Source organism: Halictus rubicundus, chromosome 15, assembly GCF_050948215.1.
Source record: "Halictus rubicundus isolate RS-2024b chromosome 15, iyHalRubi1_principal, whole genome shotgun sequence".
NCBI classification, from domain to species: domain Eukaryota; kingdom Metazoa; phylum Arthropoda; class Insecta; order Hymenoptera; family Halictidae; genus Halictus; species Halictus rubicundus.
Genome location: NC_135163.1, coordinates 3215875 through 3239039, shown reverse-complemented (window position 1 = coordinate 3239039; position 23165 = coordinate 3215875). Strand labels below are relative to the sequence as shown.

The following is a 23165-nucleotide window of genomic DNA, read 5'->3' as shown; positions in this document are numbered from 1 at the left end:
ATAATGTAAAAAGTATTTTCAATAATGATACAGTAATTTCTAGTGGCGCCTTACAGTCGCCATTCGAGTGCTAAGGGTTAACACTTTGACCGCCAAACTAGAAACCTAAAAAATTCCATAAAATCAAAGTAGGTTTTTTAATGAAATGAAAATTGAAAGAAATTAAATGTGTGATATTGAGTAGTCCTCCAACTTTCTTGAATTTCACAGATCCTGGACAAATCATTCCGTCACCCGCGTATGGGTGACATGGCAGTCAACGTGTTAAACAGTGCCTCGACCAAGGCAAAAATGAAAAAATAATTTTGTCAAGTGGAGGGCCATGCGGTAAAAATTTTGGACTCTCAAACTCAAGTGAGAAATAGAAGTTGCGAGAAAACTCTCATATACTTATTAACACTAAACGTACCATCACCGGCCAAATGACTGGTTCTAGATATTTAATTTGACAATTTTTGAAATTACAAAGATGCTTTCATGAGCAATGATTCAATAAATATCTTTAGAAAAGCACGCATCTTGTCATTTCTAAAAGGCAACATGTACCTGTTACATTTATAGCTCGGTACGTTTAGTGTTAACAAAGCAGAAAGGGGGCTACCGAAAATCCGCTTACCGTTAAACCCGCCACTATACACAGGGTATCTCATTTAACTCTGCCACTCGTAATTACTTGGTAATTAGTGCAGATACAATAATAATTTATACAGATACAAAAAATTATATCCCCCTCCAAATACAATAATTTTCTCTCCAAACAAGTCTGCGTGGGCGAAGGTCATCTACAGGTCATAGTTTTTAGTAAGTAACAGGTAATATTTTTGTAACTGAAACGAATTGAACGCTTATAACAGTTTATGCAAAAATGTGTTTGTAGTGTTTTCAAAATATCTTGACGTCACGTTTACAATGCATGATCGAAAATATAGATTAGCATATGAAATTTGAAAATCTTCACGAGGCTTCTCAAGGTCACTACAATGTCAAACAAATAAAATCATCGTAAACTGTTCTCTATACCCTACAACTTTTGTCTAAAATGTCTGTAAAGTCAGTCTCTTTTGGAGAAAACAATTGGCGACACGTTATCTGGCCCAGTTTGTTTAAAAACGCACGGATGAACGACATAATACGTATTTGGTGAATTTGTACGGCGTAAGAAGCAAGAAGGAAGACGGCTGCTTGATCGGGTAACCAGGGTAGTGGAAGGAAGGTGGGGACGGGTCTCTAGCTTCCGGTTTCGACCATGTCGTCGAGGCCAGGGTTAATCCGATATCCCGAAAGAGAACCGAGTCTTTGCAAAAAGAGCGTTGAGTAGCTCGGGTACCGGAGGATAATGGGTGGGCGACGAAACTTATACTGTATACAGCAGAGAGTCCAGAGTTGCTTACTCTTGCGTTTTTTTCGCCTCGTGCAGGAACGAATAAGATCCGAGCGAACTCGAATATTTTCCGGTGCCAAATATCCTCCGATTTGAAATTTCTTACCTCACCTTACTTTGTTAAAAATAAGTGTCCGCTGATTTATGGACGGGAGTGTACACATATGGAGAGGTCATATGGACATACGGAGGTCAATACTACGTACAATCTTATACTTTATCGATTCACAATACCGAAGGCAAGCCGTTCCATTTTAAGGAACAATACTGGTTCGTAATATCTCGGAAAATATGACCTTGAGATGACCTTCGCCCCCAGAGACTTGTGTCCACCCTCTGAATGCGATAACTTTCTCTCTAAACATTTTTTGTATCTGTATAAATAACAAAATTACCAACCCTCCGACTCCTGCGAGTTCAGCCGGCCGAAGCCGGGGTCATTCCTGACCCACGTCGATATTCCACTGCAGTTTAAGGTGCATTGAAGATTTTCCGCTACAATAAGGCGTTGGCTTGGGACCGGCTTTCGTCGTATTTCGGATAAAGAAGAAGAGGCGATTTTTTTATTTGGAAATAAAAAGCGTCGTCTTATATCGAAATAAAATTGTACATATCGACGGACGCTCGAGCTTATCCCCCACTGAATGACTCAGATTTCGTCTAAGAGTCAGTCACCAGAACGGCGCAACTGACTAGTAACGAGAATTCACTGTAAAGGGCACATTTATTATAAAGAAACGGCAAGTCGACGGACGAAGTAACAAAATAAATGAAATAATAAGTGTGTTGCGTAAAAATCTTATGAACAGTAAACAGTTGAACTGCGGTTATTTGTGTACCTATGTACGCGCGTTTATGAATATTTTCGAAGGGGAGCTAAAAAGAAACGATAATAAAGCGTGATTCCTTCCCGTTCGAACGGTAATTCGCGTCAATTAGCCCGATCCAATCCGGCAATTTCGCGATCGAATATAATAAATTCGATTTAGGCGAGCCTGCCCGTCTACATTATGGAAACGTTTGTATCGGTCGATCGAATCTCGTTAAGAAGCGACGAACGAGACTAATTACTGGAAACCAATGCAGCTTCGCCGATCGGCCCCACGGTTTTCTATCGCGGCTAATTTCGTTACGAAAATTGAAAGTTACGAGGCGAGCCGAATGGACGACAGGATCCGCTGCGGTGGTGGTGGTGGTGGTGGTGGTGGTAGTGGTTCGGCGTCCGCGGCCAATCGCCGCTCGTGCACCGACAGCATACAAATTGGGTAACATTAAAGAAACGATTTTATTCATTCTTTCCCCGTGAAAGTCCGTACGCGTACTTCTTATGGCTCGCTTCCGCACAGATCTGATTTCTCATGGTAAATCCTCGGCGCTGAAACTTGACACCGACCTAACGAAACAGCTAGCTAAACATTCTCCTCCTATCCAAATTGATTGTACACATTACTCTCGAAATGTTTTAATTGTTAGGTGCTCCGGTTAGTTTCGAGGGCTCCCTGTTATAATGAACGAGGGCTATAACGGTTAGCCCTTTGCACTCGAGTGGTGACGAAATTACAAAAAATATTACAAAATATTTGTTACATTACAAGATTTGTATCTAATAGATCACTGAACATTTTAATGTTATATGTGGAAAACCGGACCAGTTTCGTATGAATAAAATGAAAATATTCTAAGACGGAAGAAAAATTTAGTTTTAGAATGAAAACCGCACCCTAGTGCAAAAGGATAAGCTGTCCCAAAAGTTTCTTTCGCAATGTGTACGAACAACGTTTAATTAAAAACTAGGTTGAAAATGTTCAAGGTCAGATGAAATTCTGGAGGCAAAATAGCTTCGAGCGCAAAAGATTGATAGCGAGGGCCACGAGTTAATTTGTACACCTGATGATACTATTAAAAAATCCGGGTTCAGTACGAATGCTAGGCTCAACGCGTAACAAACGCAGTTAGGCGATCCACGATCCGCAGCGCTGTAGCGTGCCGCGACGCGAGAGAGGTCGCATTATTTCGCGTAATAACCCGCAATCTCGGCCCGTTGATGCAAATAAATGTTTGCCAACCGGAGACAACGGGGGAATTGTTAATGCAGAGGACGGACACTCTGCACGCGCACCTTCTGCCCCGGGGAAATGGCTATCTTCGATCGGAAGCAGCCGCAAAGGCGGACGGACTCACTGGCCAGCTATTTAATCGAACGACGATCTATCGACCCGATACCCTCGACCAGGACTGTGCAATTTTATATCGGCCGGATTTGTTAACACGCGACCCTACTTTCTCTCTTAAATTCGTCAGATCGATTGTGGGAGAAGATTATTCTTCGGGCAAAAATTGATTTGCAGCGTCTACTCGATATATGTCCAAATCACCGGTCTAGTCACGGACATGAATCGGCCAGGAGATACTATTCTTCAACTATACTTTAAGACTTTTATCGGCTAGGCAATTGGGACATCTACAGAGTGAACACTGTATACAAAAATATTTAAAGAATTTAAATAGACTGTTATAAAGAGTCCTTTTGTCCTTTTATTAGTTCTGGGACTTTTATCGGCTAGGCAATTGGGACATATATAAACACTGTTTCCTAATTTGAAGTGATGGAGCTGTAACTTCCAGGGGGGACTATTTACCCCAATGACACCCTTGCGTCAACAATTAGTTTACTACGTGAAGAAATTGTTGAAAAAATTGCGACAGTTACGGGGAGACTATTGTGAAGCAGAATGACGGTGCAGTAAATACCGATCTGGACCACGGGAAAAAGAACGGTGGGCCAGTGAAGTCCCGTTTGATACGAAGTTCCTTGTGGGCGCGACATTATGTGACGTCCTACACGCGACGACGGAGGTCGTGGCGCACGAGGAAGTGCGCACTAACGAGTGCACCGACGACGACGACCTAAATCGCCGAGGCGAACGCATCACGCGTTTGGATTCCGGTGTTTGATCGCGGACGAAACGACCGCGGCAAAAACTCGGCCCGTAATTATACGCCAAGACACGCTTAACTCATTAGTGAGCGTCATCCTCGCACGAGGACGACATCCTCTAATATAACAGGCTCGCTAGATCCAATTCCACTGTACCGTTCGTTCATTCTACTCAGGGCCTTTTGGACCAGAAACATTAGAAGAAATAATTAAAAAAGAAATACACAAAAAATAATTTCTAACTTCATGAAACATAGTTCACTATTTTAACACGAAAATCTAATAGAAAATGTTTCGAATAGTTTTTAAGGTCTGTCTACATTCTATTGTTTCCATTCTGTTTATTTTATGGGACTAATTAGTTTCATTGGAGTCTCTGCTTTAATTAGTGTTTCCTCATGATTTTCATACAACTAAATCTTTTCGTTAGGGTTCGGTTATTTCATAAAAAGCTGGCGTCCAGCGTCAAGTGTTGTCCGTTGCCAAGCGACTTCCCTTTAATAATAAGTACACAAAGATTCGCCCGTCCATTCACAAGAAGTTGTTAACCCAGCATCGATCACTATCGTTGTCTCCAGTTTTCCGACGCCGGCGGATGGCCCGCGAACCATTAGGCTCTATTCTCTCAAACCCAATTACAGAACCGATCGGACTTAGTTGAATTTTTAAATAAAGGAGCCGCCGCGTCCGATGGCCCCTCGATATTTCCAGCCGCGGGCCATCCGATATTTCCGTTCCTCGATGCTAAAAGTCAGTGACAATAGAGTGAATAGAGTGAATAGAGTGCTCGCGGATGATCGTTTGATCGCCTTGCAGCTCTTTTCAATTTTTGTATAATAATTAGACTGCGGATTTTATGGCAAAAATGGGTAAGCACAATTTAAAGCAGTGGACATATTAAAAAGATTTAAAGGCACCAGAGTATTGGTTTTAGCTTAATACGATAATTAAAGGAAGAAATGTTTATTTCGCTCCTGTGTCTTACAATCAATGCAGATAGTTTTTATTTTGCATAAAGATCCGCAGTCTAAATAATATAAATCGTCTCATAACTTCAATATAAAATCGCCCATTTCAGGTTTCCGGAATTTTTTAACACTAGAACTACCGAACCAGTCAAACTGACTGGCTCCTAATTTTTTCTTTCACAATTACCGAAATTATAAAAATGTTTTCATCAGAATTTTTTGAATGAACTTTTTCATTGAAGCACATGTTAGAATAAAAATGGTATCAAGTTTGAATAGATGTAATCTTGTCATTATTACAAAGCAATATTCATCAGTTGTATTTATTACTTGGTAGTTCTAATGTTAAAAATCGATATTGCGTCAAAAATTTAGAAGAAAAAAATCACAGTTGTGCGCGCTATTAGATAGAATGTTCACGAATTGTGTCCGTAATTTTTTGCCAAGCAGAACAGAAGAAATGGAGCATAATTCTTTAAACCGTTCTCACCCTATAACTACCCTTGCGGTGGGGGAACCCGACTTGAAATTTGCCACAGATTTGCCAAAATTTCCTTGGGAGTTCTATCGAAGGTACGACCAAAAGTCAATTTGATTTGAGCGTACGTTTGACTGTCCGTTTATTTTTTAAATTAGTCGATTGTAAGCAAGAGGATCAAAACTTGGAAAATGCGTGACAATGAGAAACATTTGTGCCGGGTCAAAATGACCCGGCTACCGTGCGCCACGCCGTCAGTATACGATTCGTAGTCCGAGGGTTAAAGCTCGACAAGAAACGACAGTGGGTCGTTGGTGTCGGTCGTTGGGTCGGCAAACCCGGTCGGATGAATGGGTCTGGCCCTGGGGTGGTTCACCAGCTGACTGGGGTTGTCGTCATGGCAACGAACCAACCCGGGAGCAACGCCCCACCCCTACAAAATTCATACGTATAGTTCTCATCCACCCCACCCTCCCTCGAGCCCCTGTCCTCCTTTTCTTTCTCTCTCTCTCTTTCTCAACGTATTCAGCCTCGTCTTCCTCATCCTCTCGCTTTCTATTCCGCCTCTTGGATTCCCTATTTTTAATTCTCTTTCCGGCCTCCATTCTTGCTAACGTCGAACCTCGAGTCCCTTGCACGAAAGGGTTAAAATCCCAGATAGATACCCCCGCCCCCAGCCGCAGCATCATCCCTTTCTTCTTCATTTTGCTTCAGCAAGAAATACGAGGGCGTCGAATACAGAGATTCTGGATTTTATCAATTTGTTAAAGGTAACTGTGGTCAATAATACTGCCACTGCTCTTTAGACATTATTAGGTTTGCTAGAAACGTGGTAGCGTCGAGTTTCTTGCACGAAAGAGTTAAAATCCCAGATAGATACCCCCGCCCCCAGCCGCGGCATCATCCCTTTCTTCTTCATTTTGCTTCAGCAAGAAATATGAGGGCGTCGAATAGAGGGATTTTGTCAATTTGTTAAATCTAACTGTGCTCAATAATACTGCCACTGCTCTTTAGATGTTGTTAAGCTTGCTAGAAACGTGGTAGCGTCGAGTTTCTTGCGCGAAAGGGTTAAAATCCCAGATACCCCCACCCCCAGCCACAGCATCGTCCCTTTTTTCATTTTGCTTCAGCAAGAAATACGAGAGCGCCGAATAGAGATTTTGGATTTTGTCAATTTGTTAAATGTAATCAATAATACTGCCACTGCTCACATTTTTAGGTTTGCTAGAAACGTGGTGAGAACGGTGGGAATTGTTTTACGGTGAGTTTCTCGAATTGATTTTTCCGTCAGTACATTATTCAGGATAAATTCGGTATGTATGCATAAACAATTCCAGGCTAATGGAGACACAAAAGTTATCGGTGCTATTAACGCGTGTACACCTGGTAATTCGTAGTTGCACGCTCACACGGGAAAAGCGAGCATAAATCCTAGTCTTGATTACATCATCGCGCGGCGAAGACTGAACTCGAGCGAGTTGTTCGTTAGAGTACGGGAGGAATTCTGTGTCTAGTACGTAATGACGAAGAATGACGAAATGGACGGACATCCGTTCCCCACTTTTTGCGAAACTCTTGCGCGCGTGGAGTACAACGCGGTTCACATGTGATCGAGCGTGTGCTTGTCGGCCGACACGCTACGCGTATGGAATCTTTGATGTTCTGATTGAAACCAGTGTCTGCATTGTTTCATCAGTTACTCGGACATTACCTCGGAAATACTATGGCACATCACAGAACGAAAGCGTTTTACAATCCCCCACACCATGTGTTAAATATTAATGACTTACTGTAACATTAAAGTATCGAATTGTTCTGAATTTTTCTCTTTCTCCAGGAAAGATATTAATTCTGTCTACACGAATGTAATCAAAGGATACGTATATCTGGTCCCTCCCATATCGGACTTGGAGATTTCGATTGATTCCCCTCTCGTCGATGTCGCTGATGATCGTCATGTCCGGAACACCGAACTCGGGGCTCGAGCCTGGAACAAAGAACCGTACAGATGGTTAATGAGACGCTTGCAAGACACTTTATCGGACGTCACACCTAACGTCGCAGAACTTTGCATCAACTTCACAAAGGTCTCGACTGATCTCACGAATAAGCGTGAAATCTTTTTAACAGACACTTTCAAACAGATTGCCTATACATAGTTAACACTTTGACTGCCACGTTGACAATTTTTTACCAAACTTGAAAATCAACTTTTGTTGCAACTTATGAAGCAGAATCAAAATTTGTTTCTGCTGCAATATTGATCTTTTTACTCTCATATAATGGAATAAATTTTTTGACGAAAACTAAATCAAAGTTTGCTCGGACCTTGAAGAGACAAGAAAGTTACAAAAGCATTTGCTATACTGAATCTTGATCTTTCTATTCTTGTATTATAAAATAAATTTTTCTGGGCACTGTTGCGACAGTCAACGTGTCAATAATTTTCAATTCTATCCAATTTTAGTGTAATGAATATTTTGTTTTCTTTTTTATAAAACAAAATGTAGAATAGTGTTGTGACCAGTCTCTCGCGAGATTTCTTCGACAAAATAAAATTGAAAAATATAGAATACAGTATTTAAAATTCAAGACGAAAAATCTGCAATTATTTCTGCGCCAATCTAATAATTGGCTCACGCTGTTGGTCATCTGAGCTCAGATGTTCATTCGGCATTGATCGACGTTTGGAGGAACGCGATATGGAAACCTGGTAAATTCTTTGACCACCTGTTGTTCGCGCAGACAATGCCGTACGTGGCGATTCCTTGTCACCTCGAGTGGTCAATTTCCAATGCAATCGAACCTTTAATAGGAAATCGAGGACGCGACGCAAAAGCGTGGATCAAACGCGAGGATTCGTAGCTCAACAGCAGTCAGTCGTTTCAACGAAAAAAAAATAATAAAAATCTTAATAAATCTTTAAAAACACGAACAATTTGATCGAGTTTCAAATGCACAAAAACCCACAATCTAATTATATATATATACAATATAGTACAAATTCGTAAAAATCCGCACTCTAATTAACGATTCATAATTTTCCAGCTGCATAACGATTACAAAAACGAGTTCGTAACGTTACCGAATCCCATTTAGAAACATCTCTTTCGAATTAACGTTCACAGTGAACTGCAGCACTCTCTTCAAAATGTTTTTGATTCATGATTATTTGATTCGAATATAATTGTGGCAATCTTGCAACTACGAATTAGTTGCTGTCGTTAGCTCGATCGCTGACGGTGCTGAGATGCCGGGAAAAAAAATTTTGATTTCATCCGGTTTCGCCGAATCTCCTCCAATCATCGCCAGGATCCACGTGCTCACGATACACGCAGGTGCAACGGTGCGCGAACACCTGCGAGAGCACACTTTGTTGCACCTGCATACGTCAGCTGCCGTGGTCCTATTTCCCCCAAGGTCGTGTGTCACGTGACACGCCCTATGGTCCGCCTTGCAAACTATCGCGAAATTTGATATATCTCGGGGTCTCGTATTTTGAGACGGCTCGATGCATAACTCCTGGCGATCTCGTTGCCCGCCGAGCAAAGGACACTGCCATACTACTTCCGCGGAAACCTTTCTCAAAAAAACCAATAACCAGTGTCTTTCAATGCCACGATCGAACTTTTCAAGATATTTTCAACACGTTCACTGTTGTTGTTTCGAAGTTGTACTACATTATCACACGAAAATTATTCGAACGTCCCTTAACCCTCTGTATGCTGTGCCGGAGTCATTCGTGACCCGTAATCGGGACTCTTTATAACAATCTGTTTAAATTCTTTAAATGTTTTTGTATACAGTGTTTATTCTATATATGTCCCAATTGCCTAGCTGATAAAAGTCCCACAACTATCCCCACTGCCCTAGTCCTATTCTACGTTTTTTTTTTTTTTTTTTTTTTTTTTATTAATAACATCTTAGGCCATTATTGGCCCATAGATACATATTGAGCTACAAAAATATAGACGCCTGTTGACATAAACAAATATAGATACACGTTAAGATACCAAAACAATATAAACAGCTTATACAATAATCTCCTCCTTACATATCCCCTTACAAATTAATATCGCATTTCTTACAAAAGTCATTGATTATTTTAAGCGCGTTGATGTTGAGGCTTTTAAGAAAATTATCAATATTATAAAGGGGAGCCCACTTCAATACCTCTAGTTTCTTCATCATCTCCTCACTCTGCTTATAGTGTAATGGGCAATTCCACAATAAATGGTTAGCATCCTGAATCGGGTTTAAACATTCACAGCTTGGGTCATTGATATACCCAATTCTGGTCAAATTTTCTTTAGAGTTATAATGATAACTCCTTAGTCTTGTTGTTCTCACTATAATTTCTCTTGGTAAGTTTAACTTATAAAACCAAGGTTTCTTTCTTGGTTCATAAAAGTTATTGAAATAGACTCTACCCTTAGATACAAAGATATTCTCTAGGAATCTATTCGTTCCTTTCCACATATCCTCTTTAAAGATTTCCTTAAAATCCGTATAAGGTATCTTAAAATTATTATCACACTCCATTAGAGTAGCTTCTTTGGCTAAAATGTCCACTTTCTCATTGCCTATAATACCACTATGCGCCGATATATGTCACTGGCTAGACCCGTGTTTTGGACATACAGTGTCTCCCACTAATATTCGGACGCTCTTAAAAGTCGCATAACTTTATCAATATTGGACTATACTACTTGAATTTTTTTGAGAAGTTAGAACAATTGATTCGCTACATAACTTGAAAAAAATGTTTGATTAAAATTGCAATTGGTCGAAATTGCAGAGAAAGTACTGAAAGTTGTATTTTGCAACTTTTTTATGCGGGCTTATATTAAAAATTTAAAAAGTACGTTATGTACATCTGTAACAATTATACATATTGTGAATATTTCGTCTAAATCGGTCAACGTTGCAAAGAGCTACAAACATTTAACGATGAAAACGTAAGGGCGACAATTGAAGGATTTTGACCTTGTCAGGGAATTTCGCCCTTATGTGATCATTTGGATACATCTGTAGTTCATCGCAACGTTGATCGATTTTGATGAAATTCTCAGAATATGTATAATTCATACAGATCTACAAATCGTACTTTCTAAATTTTCAATATAAGTCCACATAAAAAAGTTGTAAAATATAACCTTTAGTATTTTCTCAGCAATTTCGACCAATTGCAATGTTTCCTAACAATTTTTTTTTTCACTTTATGTAGCAAACCAATTGTGCTAACTTCTTGCAAACATCCAAGGCGAATGGTCCAATATTAACAGAGTTATACGATTTTTAAAAGCGTCCGAATATTAGTGGGAGTCACTGTACATCGAGTAAACACTGTATTCTTTCGCAACGTTCCTGAAGCTTTGATATTTCGTGAATGCTACGAAATCAATTCCGCCAACAACAATTTGCTCGTGCTGAAAATTCACGGATCACCTCTTTCACCTATTATTGTACAACTAGTCACAGACATTTCTTAAACGGAATGCGAATGATTTAAGGAACACGGGCTCTTCCAGTAATTTCGTCGAACGAGACGTAATAAATAGGGAATACCGTACGGCGGCGACGAATGCAATTTGAACGGCATGCGCGCGTTCGTCGAAAGTGGAAGGTGGTTGACTTTAAATTCGTCGTTTGTTCCACGTTCCCTTCGATGCGCACGAAGCCAATGAAAAACCTGCGAGAGCGCCAGGTACGCGCGATACAAAGGCGAGAGAGCTTAATGAACCGGTAGAAAAAGGCAAACCGTGGCGGAAGTGTTAAATTAGCCTACCTCGCGGCACGTTCGGGGTGGGTGCGAACACGGAGTGTGTACAATCCCGCATTACGCGTCACCGGATCGTTTGCGAGGGTCCCATAACCACTAATTAAGTTCAGATTACGATGAAACTGTCGCGATCTGTAAGCGGCGGGATTTCCTTCGAGCCCCGTTTCCAATTCAATTCTCGAGGTCTAGATTATTTCGCACTTTGTACAGGGTGTACCAAAAGGTCATCTGGCCTAGGGGTGAATCTACACCAGTGCTGAACAAAATAGCATTCGAAATAGAAAATAGTAAATATATTATTTTTAAAGCATACCTATAATCATGCAAATAAATTATTTTATTTATAAGAAAAAGTTTTTGAAATGCTATTTAAAAATAGTATTTCATTTGGAAAATTTTGAAAATAGTGAGACTTCTTTTGTACGACTGTGTAAAATGGTATTTAAAATAGTTGATAGTAACTTATACTTTTCTGATATTTTGTTGCGTGTAATGTTATTACGACATTGTCGTCTATAAACATGTTACATGCAAATATTCGTAATTAAGCTGCAAACAATACTTTGTTAACTATTATAGTTTCTTGTTCTAAAAAGTTATAATTTATAATATTAACCCTTTGCACTCGAAACTATTTTAACTCTAAAACGAAACATTTCTTCCGACCTAGAATATTTCTTCTATATATTTGTTTTTCATGTTATACGTACGAAAATGGTGCAATTTACTCGTACAATACTGAAGTGTTTAGTAATTTATTAAATACAAGTAAATTTAAAAATGTAAAAAATATTTTGAATAATGATACAGCAATTTTTGGTGGCGTCTTACAGTGCTAAGGGTTAACTATTTGCTCAACTTATTTTCATTGTAAGGAAATATTTGAAATACAACATTAAAATATTTCATGTTATGCATCTGGTTATCAAAATAAAAATGTTTTATTTTCCGAAATTTTTCGTTCTATTTGAAGTAGTATTTTATTTGAACCACATTAAATTATACTATTTAAAATATGTAGTATCATAAATATTTTTTCTCGAAATTTTCTCCAAGTCTGCGGCTCTGGGTCGGTGGACATTTGTAAAAGAAACTTGCCGCAAAATTATTCATGACAAAGAAAATTGTTGTTAAAATTTTTTTTTACATCAAAACCTACTCATCAAGATGATAAAAGTTTGAAAGGAACCAAACAAATAGTTCGTTTATCGCAAACAAATAATTCTCGGGAAATAAACTGTTAATGTTTTGTCTAAGCTGTTAAACTAATCCTAAATTATAAAATACTAATGTAAAATACAGTTACAAATTTTTCAGTCATCTGTTCCTCCGTCGAATCCGCAGCATACTATTCTTGATGCGAATACACGCGAATACACTACACTACAGCCTACACTACACAACGCACTTAACCAAATCGTGACAGCAAATGAAAAGACGCTACTCCGACAACGATCAAAATAATACTGAGATTTTAATCGCTTCGCTCGCATGAACGTGTACGGTCAGGTCATACTACGCAGGTCAGACGCAGAGATACAAAAACAAGGTAAACAAATTCCGTCGGCAGAACAGAATGCGTGCCCGTCTCCCATTTGGTTACCCTGTTTTTGTATCTAGCAAGTATAGACCCTCAGCGTCTGACCTCCCTATTGTAATCTGACCCTAACTGTCATAAATCATCGTCTGTCCGTTTACCCAGTAAGGGATAGAGATGTCAGATCCGCGTGGGTATTGTTCTGTACCGCCCTTTTTCTTTAATTCTGGCGACAGAATTTGTTTACCCTGTTTTTGTAATATAGCGTTTGCACACCCTCAGCGTCTGACCTGCCTCGTATAATCTGACCCTAACACGTCCGTGGGAGCGGAGCGGTTAAAATCGCAGTATTATTTTGATCGTGGTCGGAGTAACATCTCGTTCGCTGTCACGATTTTGTAAAGTGTGTGTTGCGTAGCGTTTAGTGATTGTGTAGAAGTGTGGTGTTTCGAAAATATGCTCCGAAAGACGGGCACAATCATTTGGACGTATTCGCGTGAGTCAATAACAGTATGGATACGACGGAGAAAAATTTGTAAGTGTACTTTACATTAATATTAGTAATTTATATTAAGTGTAGATTCGCCCCTAGGACGGATGAGCATTACTTTTTATACGCCTTGTACATGTAGCATTTCAATTTCACAATGAAGGGCTGCCGCCAGGCTCGAAATGCTTTATTTGAAAAATAATCGTGAAGATAATTATACTATCTTGTTTGGCTACATACCATTCGAAATAATCAAGTCGATTTCAACGGCCAAATAATTTTTGAAAAATTATTTCATTATGCAAAAGTTTATTTATTTCGCGTACTAAAGAGCAATTCTAAAAGAGAGATTTTATTGTCCGGCAGACCATAAAGCTTGTCGTTAAAAAAGGATAGAATATTAACTTCAAAAAAGGGGGGATAGAAATTTTCTTATTGCGAGAAAAACATCGTCGTCTTATATCGAAAGAAAACTGTAATTGATTGTATACGGTGACTCCCACTAATACTCGGACGCTCTTAAAAATCGCATAACTTTGTCAATATTGGATTATACTACTTGCATTTTTTGGGAAGTTGGAACAATTGGATCGCTACATAACGCGAAAAAAATGTTTGATTAAAATTGCAATTGGTCGAAATTAGAAAGAAAGTACTAAAAGCTGTAATTTGCAACTTCTTTATGCTTATATTAAAAATTTAAAAAGTACGTTTTGTACATCAGTATCAATTATACATATTCCGAATATTTCATCTAAATCGGTCAACGTTGCAATGAGCTACAAACGTTTAACGATTAAGGGTGAAAATCGCAGAATTTTGACCTTGTCAGGGAATTTCGTCCTTGTGATCATTTTGAAGCATCTGTAGCTCACTGGAACGTTGACCGATTTTGATGAAATTCTCAGAATATGCATAATTCATACAGACCTACAAATCGTATTACGTAAATTTTCAATGTAATTCCACATAAAAAAGTTGCAAAACTTTTAGTATTTTCTCTGCAATTTCGACCAATTGCAATGTTTCTAAAAGTTTTTATTCCACTTTATGTAGCAACCAATTGTGCCACCTTCTTTTAAAAAAACATCCAATGGTCCAATATTAACCCTTTGCACTCGAAGCTATTTTAACACTAAAACGAAACATTTCTTCCGACCTAGAATACTTCCCTTCTATATATATTTTTTTTTCGAATTATACATACTAACATGGTGCAACTTACTCGTACAATACTGAAGTGTTTAGTAATTTATTAAATACAAACAAATGTAATAATGTAAAAAATATTTTGAATAAGGATACAGCAATTTTTAGTGGCGCCTTACAGTCGCCATTTGAGTGCCAAGGGTTAACAAAGATATACGATTTTTAAAAGCGTCCGAATATTAGTGGAGTCACTGCGTGTGAAGGTATCAGGGCGCGGAGATAATAAATAAATTTGATGAAATTGCAATTCGGGCATCGTTTTAACCACGATGGAACGCATGAAGCAGAGCTGTGACAACGGGTGTAATTCCTTTCTTTATTTGCGAGGGGGTCTCGGGGACACCAGTGCAATCGGTTTCCGAGATTAAGCCGCGATTACAAGAAGCGTCGCGTCGCACAGTGGCACGAGAGCGTCGCGCGAACTCGGAGATCATTACGGGCGACTTGTATTAAATTTCCATGAACAGAGCTCCAACGAACACGATGTTTGTCTCTCGCCGCGCGCCGGTGCCATGAAACGGACCGCGGGCATCCTCCTCGAGCTTCCTATTTTCTCTGTCGTTCTTTGAAAACCGCTTCCCCCCTTATCGCTAGACTCGGATCTCCATCCGTTTCCCGAGCTCGCGAAGATCCGACAGCATTTAGCAAGAATGCAGAATTCACGATTATGCGACTACCGCAGATTTCTCTGAACCACTCTGTTCTTTCGCGAAGCGTCTCCGGAATTTCATCCGAAATTACTTTATAACGGAGACGATCATTAAGAAAATGTTAATTTTTATTCAAATGAAAGTCAGGTGTCATAGTAGATATTGCAGAAGTTGTTTAGGAAACGAAGTAATCAACCATTTTTTAACCCTTTGCACTAGAAGCTATTTTAACTCCAAAACATTTCTTGCGACCTAGAATATTTCCCTTCTATATATATATATGTTTTTTCATGTTATACATACGAGAATACTGAAATGTTTAGTAACTTATTAAATACAAATTTAACAATGTAAAAAATATTTTGAATAATGATACAATTTTTCTAGTTGTTAGTAACTAAGTGTTGTAACATAAGTGTTTTATCTTATTCCGGTAAATTCGCTTATCTATCGAGTAAATAGATCTAAAAATTAAAAATAATTTCTACTTCGATAATATAAAGTGTTATCTTTGAACACACGACACCAACATACTCGTTTCCGTGTAAGTACTCGAAGGAGAACTTCGATTCAATATGGCGGAGACAAGCTTTCAAAGCAGTCCGAGATAATTTCAATTTCTCTTTGCCTACGCGTCCTCCACTCATTCTACAAGATTTTACTCCCATACCGTATAATTTCGAGGTTATAGCGTTAACCGAACACAAGTATAATTTATGGCGCGAGACCAGCGACACGCGGGTGGAATATTCCGAAGTAAAGAGGAAGAACACGGCGCAGGGTGGCATATTTATTAGCACAGTATAATTATTCATCCGCGTCTCCTATCTGCCTTGAATAACGAACGGAACATGGAGGCTGCGAATACATCTTCTACCTTTGATCACGAAATAACTCTGGTACCTTCAGATTATTAAACGCGACCCTTCAGGAACAGTCGGGTTACATATTCGAACATTTTGGGTACGGGGTACAATGAATAATAATAAGAACTGGGCAGCTTCGCCAGATGAGGGGAGGGAGCACGAATCGAGGGGAAAAAGTTACCCTCTCTCTGCCTGTACCGGAGGATGCACGAGAGACACGAAACGCGTCACGTGACCAGGCCGCAGCGGAAGAGTGGGGGAATAGATCGGTAGAAGGGGAAGTTAGAGTGGGGGAACAAGTCTTGATCTGGCAATACCAGTGACGGGCAACTACGAATGCTTTTGTAATTGAAATACAGTGTAAAATACCGAATGCTTTTATCGAATATTGCTTGGCATTTTTATTCATGTCGTGGAATGTGAAATGGTTTTGCTGGACATACTGTTAGATAATGTTGTACAACTCCATAATTATCTAACTTTATGTAATTAAAAAAAAATGAAAATAAAGCTGAAATGTTGCTTAATGTTCCCTAAGCAAAATCTTCTTTTACAGTATCTTTATATACGAAAAAGAAAATGCTTATTAGGCTTACAGTATTTAATATATTTGATCGGATAAAATACAAGAGTACTTCATGCTCCGTAACATGATTAAATAAAAAATGCCAAGGTATTCGATAGAAAAATCAAAAACGATATCTAAATACATATCGCATTCGAAAAAAATATTACAAGCTGATAACGTTATTTGTCATTCGAATATTTTCTGGAATGCCTTTTCCCGCTCACTGGGGACTTGCTTGATTTTCTCCTCCTTTGTTTTCCGTTTCCTTCTATCTTTGACGGGTACCCCGCCTTCCTGAGAGAATTCATGTTGTCGATCGAGGCCTTAGGTTTCGTGCAACGACCCAGTAACCAACGACAGTGCAGCCCCGAAGAGTTCTCAGGCAGGTCGACGACACGTAACAACGGGAGGAAATAATTAACTCGGTGCATTATCATACATAGAACACCGCCGGCATTATCCTAACCGAAAGACATCTATGGCCAGTAGATACGATAACTTTTATCTTCTCAAGGCATGCGCAGATGGCTTGCAATTCGACGCCCTCGCTTCAAATTGTCAAACATAATCCTCTCGAATCAAAACAAAGTAGAAAGACGACGGTACCTTTGTTCGGCTAATCGTTACGCGTGTAATACTTGAGTTCTTTTTGTACCGCTCCCGAAAATATACATACAACTCCAATACATACAGTCGATCCAGAAAGTATTTCAACACTAAACTTCCGATTTTCGAGAAATTGTCAATATTTCGACTGTGATAATTTCGTTAAAAAATTTGGACTCATTTGGAAACTCGAGGACTCTACTTTCGCAGACAATCATTAATTTTTTTCTGGCACATTTGTGCACGAAAAGCACCAAAAACATTTTTTCCGAATGAATCTACTAGAGACTTGAAAGTGGGATTTTTTGGAAATTTCCAGGAGCCATAAATGCGTAAAGATCCGCAGTCTAGTCTATTCATGGCAAAAGTGGCCAGGTGAAATTAGAAACGGTGAAAAGATTTAGGTACCATCTTATCGAAATTATCAAAGAACAACACAGGCAACTTGTATTTTGTATAAAAACCTACTGGTCCAGTAGCGAGTCCATGATTCATAGCGTTGGAATCCCATAGCCACCAGGAAGAGATACGAAAGAGTGCTGTTATAGATTCAGGATCCACGGAGAAAAGTAGGGTTTTTAACGTCTATATCCGGTGAATCATCGGACGAGTTCAAAATTCCGGGGAAACCTGCCAGCTAGAATGCTGTTGTGACTCACTCGCTTGAGATGTCCATCGCACCGGTACGCATACGCGTGACGTCGAAGAGAAGTTTCTCAAGGGACAACGATCTAGGTCAACGTAAATCGAATTTCAGGGAACTTTGTCCGCAAACTCATTACTGGACAACATGAAAACCGCTTGAGAAATTCGCTAGAAATACATAGCGCGTTCATCTCGCGGAGAGGATTCTTAAACGGCATCCGATTTGTCGTAGTACAACCAGTTGCACAGTTGCAAAAAAAGATCGAATTCGCTTTCTCCTCTAAATGGGCAACCGTAACCACACCGAACTGTGGGACATGCGAAAAGCTATCCAAAAGTCGAAATTATTATTTTTACGGATTTTTAGGATGCTATAGGGACCCTATACGGGCCAGCGACATACTTGGCAATTTTTCCATAAATATTTCGCGAAGAAAATTCAAGTTTTCAATTTAAAAATACCTAAACGGAATAAGAATATTTAACTTGTTACTACTTTTTATGATAATCGCTAGTGTTCATGGTTGAACAAAATTTCTAATGTAGCAAATTGTAGTTGTAATAATCAATTAATTCTGCATAATATTTCCGTTTCGCCAGAACAGGGTCTCTGAATATTGTAATTATTCATAATTCTAAAAATTACAACTCCCCCCACTTTTCCTTCGTTTGAAATATTTGTGCATACCGTTCGTGTGCTTGTATCGTATCTATGTTTTACCATACACGCATGTGATAAGTTCATTGCGTTAACGTACACGTGTATTCACCACACATCGTCTACTATGCTATAGTGACTGTGTTGTTTACCCGGTGCAGAACTGGATCGCGTGTTACGAAAAAGGGGTGTTTTTCTGGGGACGCATTTACGAGTTCTTTGCGTCGTAGTATTATTATTGCAATTCTTCATTGTATTAATAATCGCACAGACACTGTAAAATCTCCACGGTAACTGTACTTTTAATTTTATTAAAAAATATACATCTTTTAGTAGAGGCTCTTCACGATAAAAAAGTTGTCATTGAATTTTCAAATGGAAATAAAAGAAATTTTTTCATTTAAATTTATTCTAATTTGCACGTTACATGAAGAATAAAAAAAAAATCGGAAAATAGAAGAAATAGAAAAAAAAATAGAATTTGCAAAATAGAAAAATTGTTTAAAGAATTTAAGAATGCTATTGGATTATTACCAACTGATTAAAATCGTTGAGAGAGGAAACAAATGTTTGTATAGTTTCTGTGTCTTGTTCCCAGTATAAGCAGTTTGTATTTTACATTATAAAAAAAAAAGAAATTATTTTGTATTGGTTCAGAACCGAAGAAAGTCCTTTTGCAGGGAACTTTCAAATGGAAACAGGCCGGCCGGTGTAGATCGAAGTGTTGGTCTCAATTAAATAGATAAGAAGCTTCAATGAGAAGCGTGCACACGAGCGTTCGCACTTTATCGACCGGCGTGATAAAAGAATTCAAAAGAAACGATGTGGAAGATGAAAATCCCTGAACGTATCACTGCACTGCGGGTATATATAGAAGAAGGAAGGGTTGATGGATTCAGAGCGGAAGAATCCTCGCATACCATCGGACGCCCGCTCTGTTAATCGAGCTTCTTTGAGAAATTATTAATGATATTTACATCGTTAACGCGTGTTGGCCTGGCATTAAAAGTACCCCTAATCGCATCGAAGTTCACGCGTGCTCAAGTGCCACCAGATGTCGCAATGCAAATTGGAGGGGGTCGAGAAATGCGGACAAGTTGTGTTTATCACAGCTCCTTTATTTATCAAAAAATTTGTATGTACGCACGCTGTCATAAAAAAATTAAGACTTGTATCACATAAAAATATTCTACAGTTTCGCCCTTAATTTTCAGACAAAACGGGCGGTTACAATGGAAAGTGTTTTTAAAAATAATTTGCTTGGATAGAATGATCAAATATTTATAATGAACGAAAAAAAAAAAATGTATGGTCAATGAAGTCGAGGTACACGCATGAAAGTTCAACAAATTTTTGTTGTACGTCGACTTCGCGTAGGGAAACGTTTACGTTCGATATTGCACGCGAGAGCAAGATTACACCGAGAATCGATCGATCGGCAACATCGAACGAACGTTTTAAAAGCTACCACGAACTTGACATCGGCCTCACGCAAGCTCTCTTATCCCGGAACAATCGGTCAATGCTACTCCGCCCAGACTGACAAGCTTTCTTTCGAAACGACTAAAATACGAACAACCACTTTTTGTGGGCATACTGCCGTTCTCATATGTTCCACGACTGAAACGTACAACGGTTCGACATTTACCGCAATAAATCGGTCAAATTTTCTATTATATGCTTTTCGTTCGAAGCGAACGGAACAAGTGGTCGAAAAGAAGTATGTATGGCAGTTATTGTTCTTTCGCACGAAAGCGTATAGAACGTGCCCTAAACCAAGGGTACAATAACAATAATCACAAGGCGACTCTAGCCCGTCCGTTAGTCGTGTTATTCTCACAATTACATGTCCAGTCGCACCACCCATTGTACACCATAGGTGCACCGTGGTCATTACGTGCACGTACCCCCTTTTCGTTTTTTCCCTGTCGGTATAAGCGACAATAACTCAGCACGCGTTACTATCTTTGTTCAGATAAAATAAGAAGAAACGGCAAAACGCCGATGCATGCGAGATTTAAGCATCAGCCTCGAGAACGGTTAGGAACTTACCCTGCGTGAAGTGCTTAGCAACCATGATGTGCGTGGCTCACGGTTCAGAACATTATTCTCCACCCCCTCGAACGAGGCTGCTGCAGGGTAACGATATATCCGGCCAAGGAAACCTTCACTTTTCACGCACGCGATTCTCGGCGTTAACGAACTGTACTCGCTGTTAAAATCACATGTTCGCGAACTGTCTACCGTTTGTTCACGTACCGGGGTGTACATGCAATTTATGTACTATGTGCGACTCGAGACACGACTAAGGAACACGAGGGAGGACGCACATGCTCGACAGTTGCCACCCGACTGATGCTCTACTACAGCTTGGCTTTTCAAATGAACTAACCCTGACTACCTGCGCCACCATGTTGTTACTTCCCCTCCCCGCGTTCTGTTTTAACGATCGACCAGACCGGAACTACCTTACCGACCGAGCAGTCGCGATAGTGTTTCATGCCGACGCAACGCGGCAGCACTAACTAAATATTTTGGAAATTTAATGAACGAATTTTAAACATTTCCTAAACACCTTCTTCGAATGATTTTCGTTCGAACAATTTGCGAGTTTAATCAAAACATTTTACAGTTACATAAGTTTCTTAAAGTATTATCACGGACGAGGTATAGGTATACCAGGTATTATTGTAATAACTTAAAAGTATATACTATTTTATATAACTAAAGATTAAATATGAACACGTTATACAATAGGTTATACGAAATGGTAATTTCGCTGGTTTCGATGCAATATTAGTAATTATCATAATAATCAAAATTGTATGCAATAATTGTATATACTAATGAGGAAGACCATTGTGATCAGGGAAACAAACATATGTACATCTAATTACCCCAGTCGGTTACAACTGAAAATTTAATCGAAAAACACATGAAGTATTTAGTGGAACTATGGAAATTTCGCTGGCCGTCTCGCTCACCACCTTGACATTCGTTACCTATTTATGAAAAGGACTTTCTCGGTAAGAGAAAGTGAGCTACAAGTGCCATCATTTTTATTCTATTTGCAAAATAAAGTCATAGTGATCATGGTTGATAAAGTAGGGAACGTGGATTAAGGAAATACTGTGAAGTTGTAATTGACAGCGATACTGGCAACCACCTTCAGATTGGTAATGACCGTAACACTTTCAACAAATATGTATTGAAGACGGATGAATTGTGAAAATACGAATGTAATAGAAACGTACGAATGATGAACGAATTATTATGCTCACTTAGTTTTGTTCATGATCTTTAAAATTACGAACATTGTCGTCAGCTAAAGTATTTTAATTGTAACTTGAAGAGATGTAAACAGAAACTTTCTCTTACCAGTTTTATGGTAATTAGACTTGGTGAAGAAATAAAATGACGCGACGTGCAGTAAAGCTAGAAATTAAACCTTCACTATAATTAAGCATAAAATTAATTACAATATATGTAATACAAATTAAGAGTTATCGCAATTTCTAGAATGACCTCTAGCCTGTGACAATGATAATCGTTTTTACGCAGATATTATGAAATACGTAAATTTCCGTATCATCCTCGATTCATCTGTTTTCCGTCTCTTGTAAACGTGATCGCGCGCTTGAATAAAATTAACAGAGGAACACAGATATGGTAGGTGACGATTGCACGACCGTATTTGGGCCCGCAGGAAGTCCCTACCTAAAGAGAATCAAAGTTTGACACGTTTTTCTGTTACAGTAGTCTTGTGCTATAGCTGCTGCGTTACGTCATAGTCCAATCGGCTATGAATCACTATGCACCGAGAATATCGTATATCGTATAACTCGGGTTTTCAAGGCTCTCGTTCTATGGCCGCCCGCCCTCCTCTATATCAAGCACCAGTTTTATAATTATTACAATAGAATTCAATTAACAGCTCTTCATCCTGGCGAAGTTAACTGTATATTCTTTGACAAGAATTAAAATCTTCCTTCAATACGTTTTCCACTGTCTGCTTACGTTTCTTGAACGTTCTAGCAAATTGCAGAGTGCCACTCATAAAAGTCATTTTTACAACCTTTAGAATTGGAATACGTTTATTACATTTGTACGTTACTATTAAAATAGATTGCATAATCCTGCAGGCATAAGAAATTGCATATCGCATGTCGGTGACCGGTGCCATACGAACGAAGAATTAAGGTGGCTGACGCAGGAATGAATTATGTTAATTAATGAACATAACAAAATCATGATTTTTAAAAATGAAATCCTAGATCAAATATTTATCGATTATCATTCTGGCTTTCTGAACATACATATTGTGCTTTCCTGAAATGAATGATCTACGTTCAAGTTGTACCGTGTGTCCCATAATAGCGTGTATGTAGC

At 39.0% G+C, this 23165-nt stretch overlaps 1 protein-coding gene across 2 annotated transcripts in view; it reads right to left on the bottom strand.

The window, feature by feature from the left end:
• The window catches only part of Myo81f (unconventional myosin 81F), a 57805-nt gene extending 36700 nt beyond the window's left edge, over positions 1–21105 (bottom strand). For both annotated transcript variants that reach the window (XM_076800641.1, XM_076800642.1), the window contains exons 1-2: positions 20829–21105; positions 7646–7752 (exon numbers count right to left, since the gene is read on the bottom strand). In XM_076800641.1, the coding sequence (XP_076656756.1) occupies positions 7646–7752; positions 20829–20853 (132 nt within the window). In that variant the 5' untranslated portion in view covers positions 20854–21105. The remainder of the gene's footprint in view (positions 1–7645; positions 7753–20828) is intronic.
• Positions 21106–23165: the final 2060 nt, after the last annotated feature.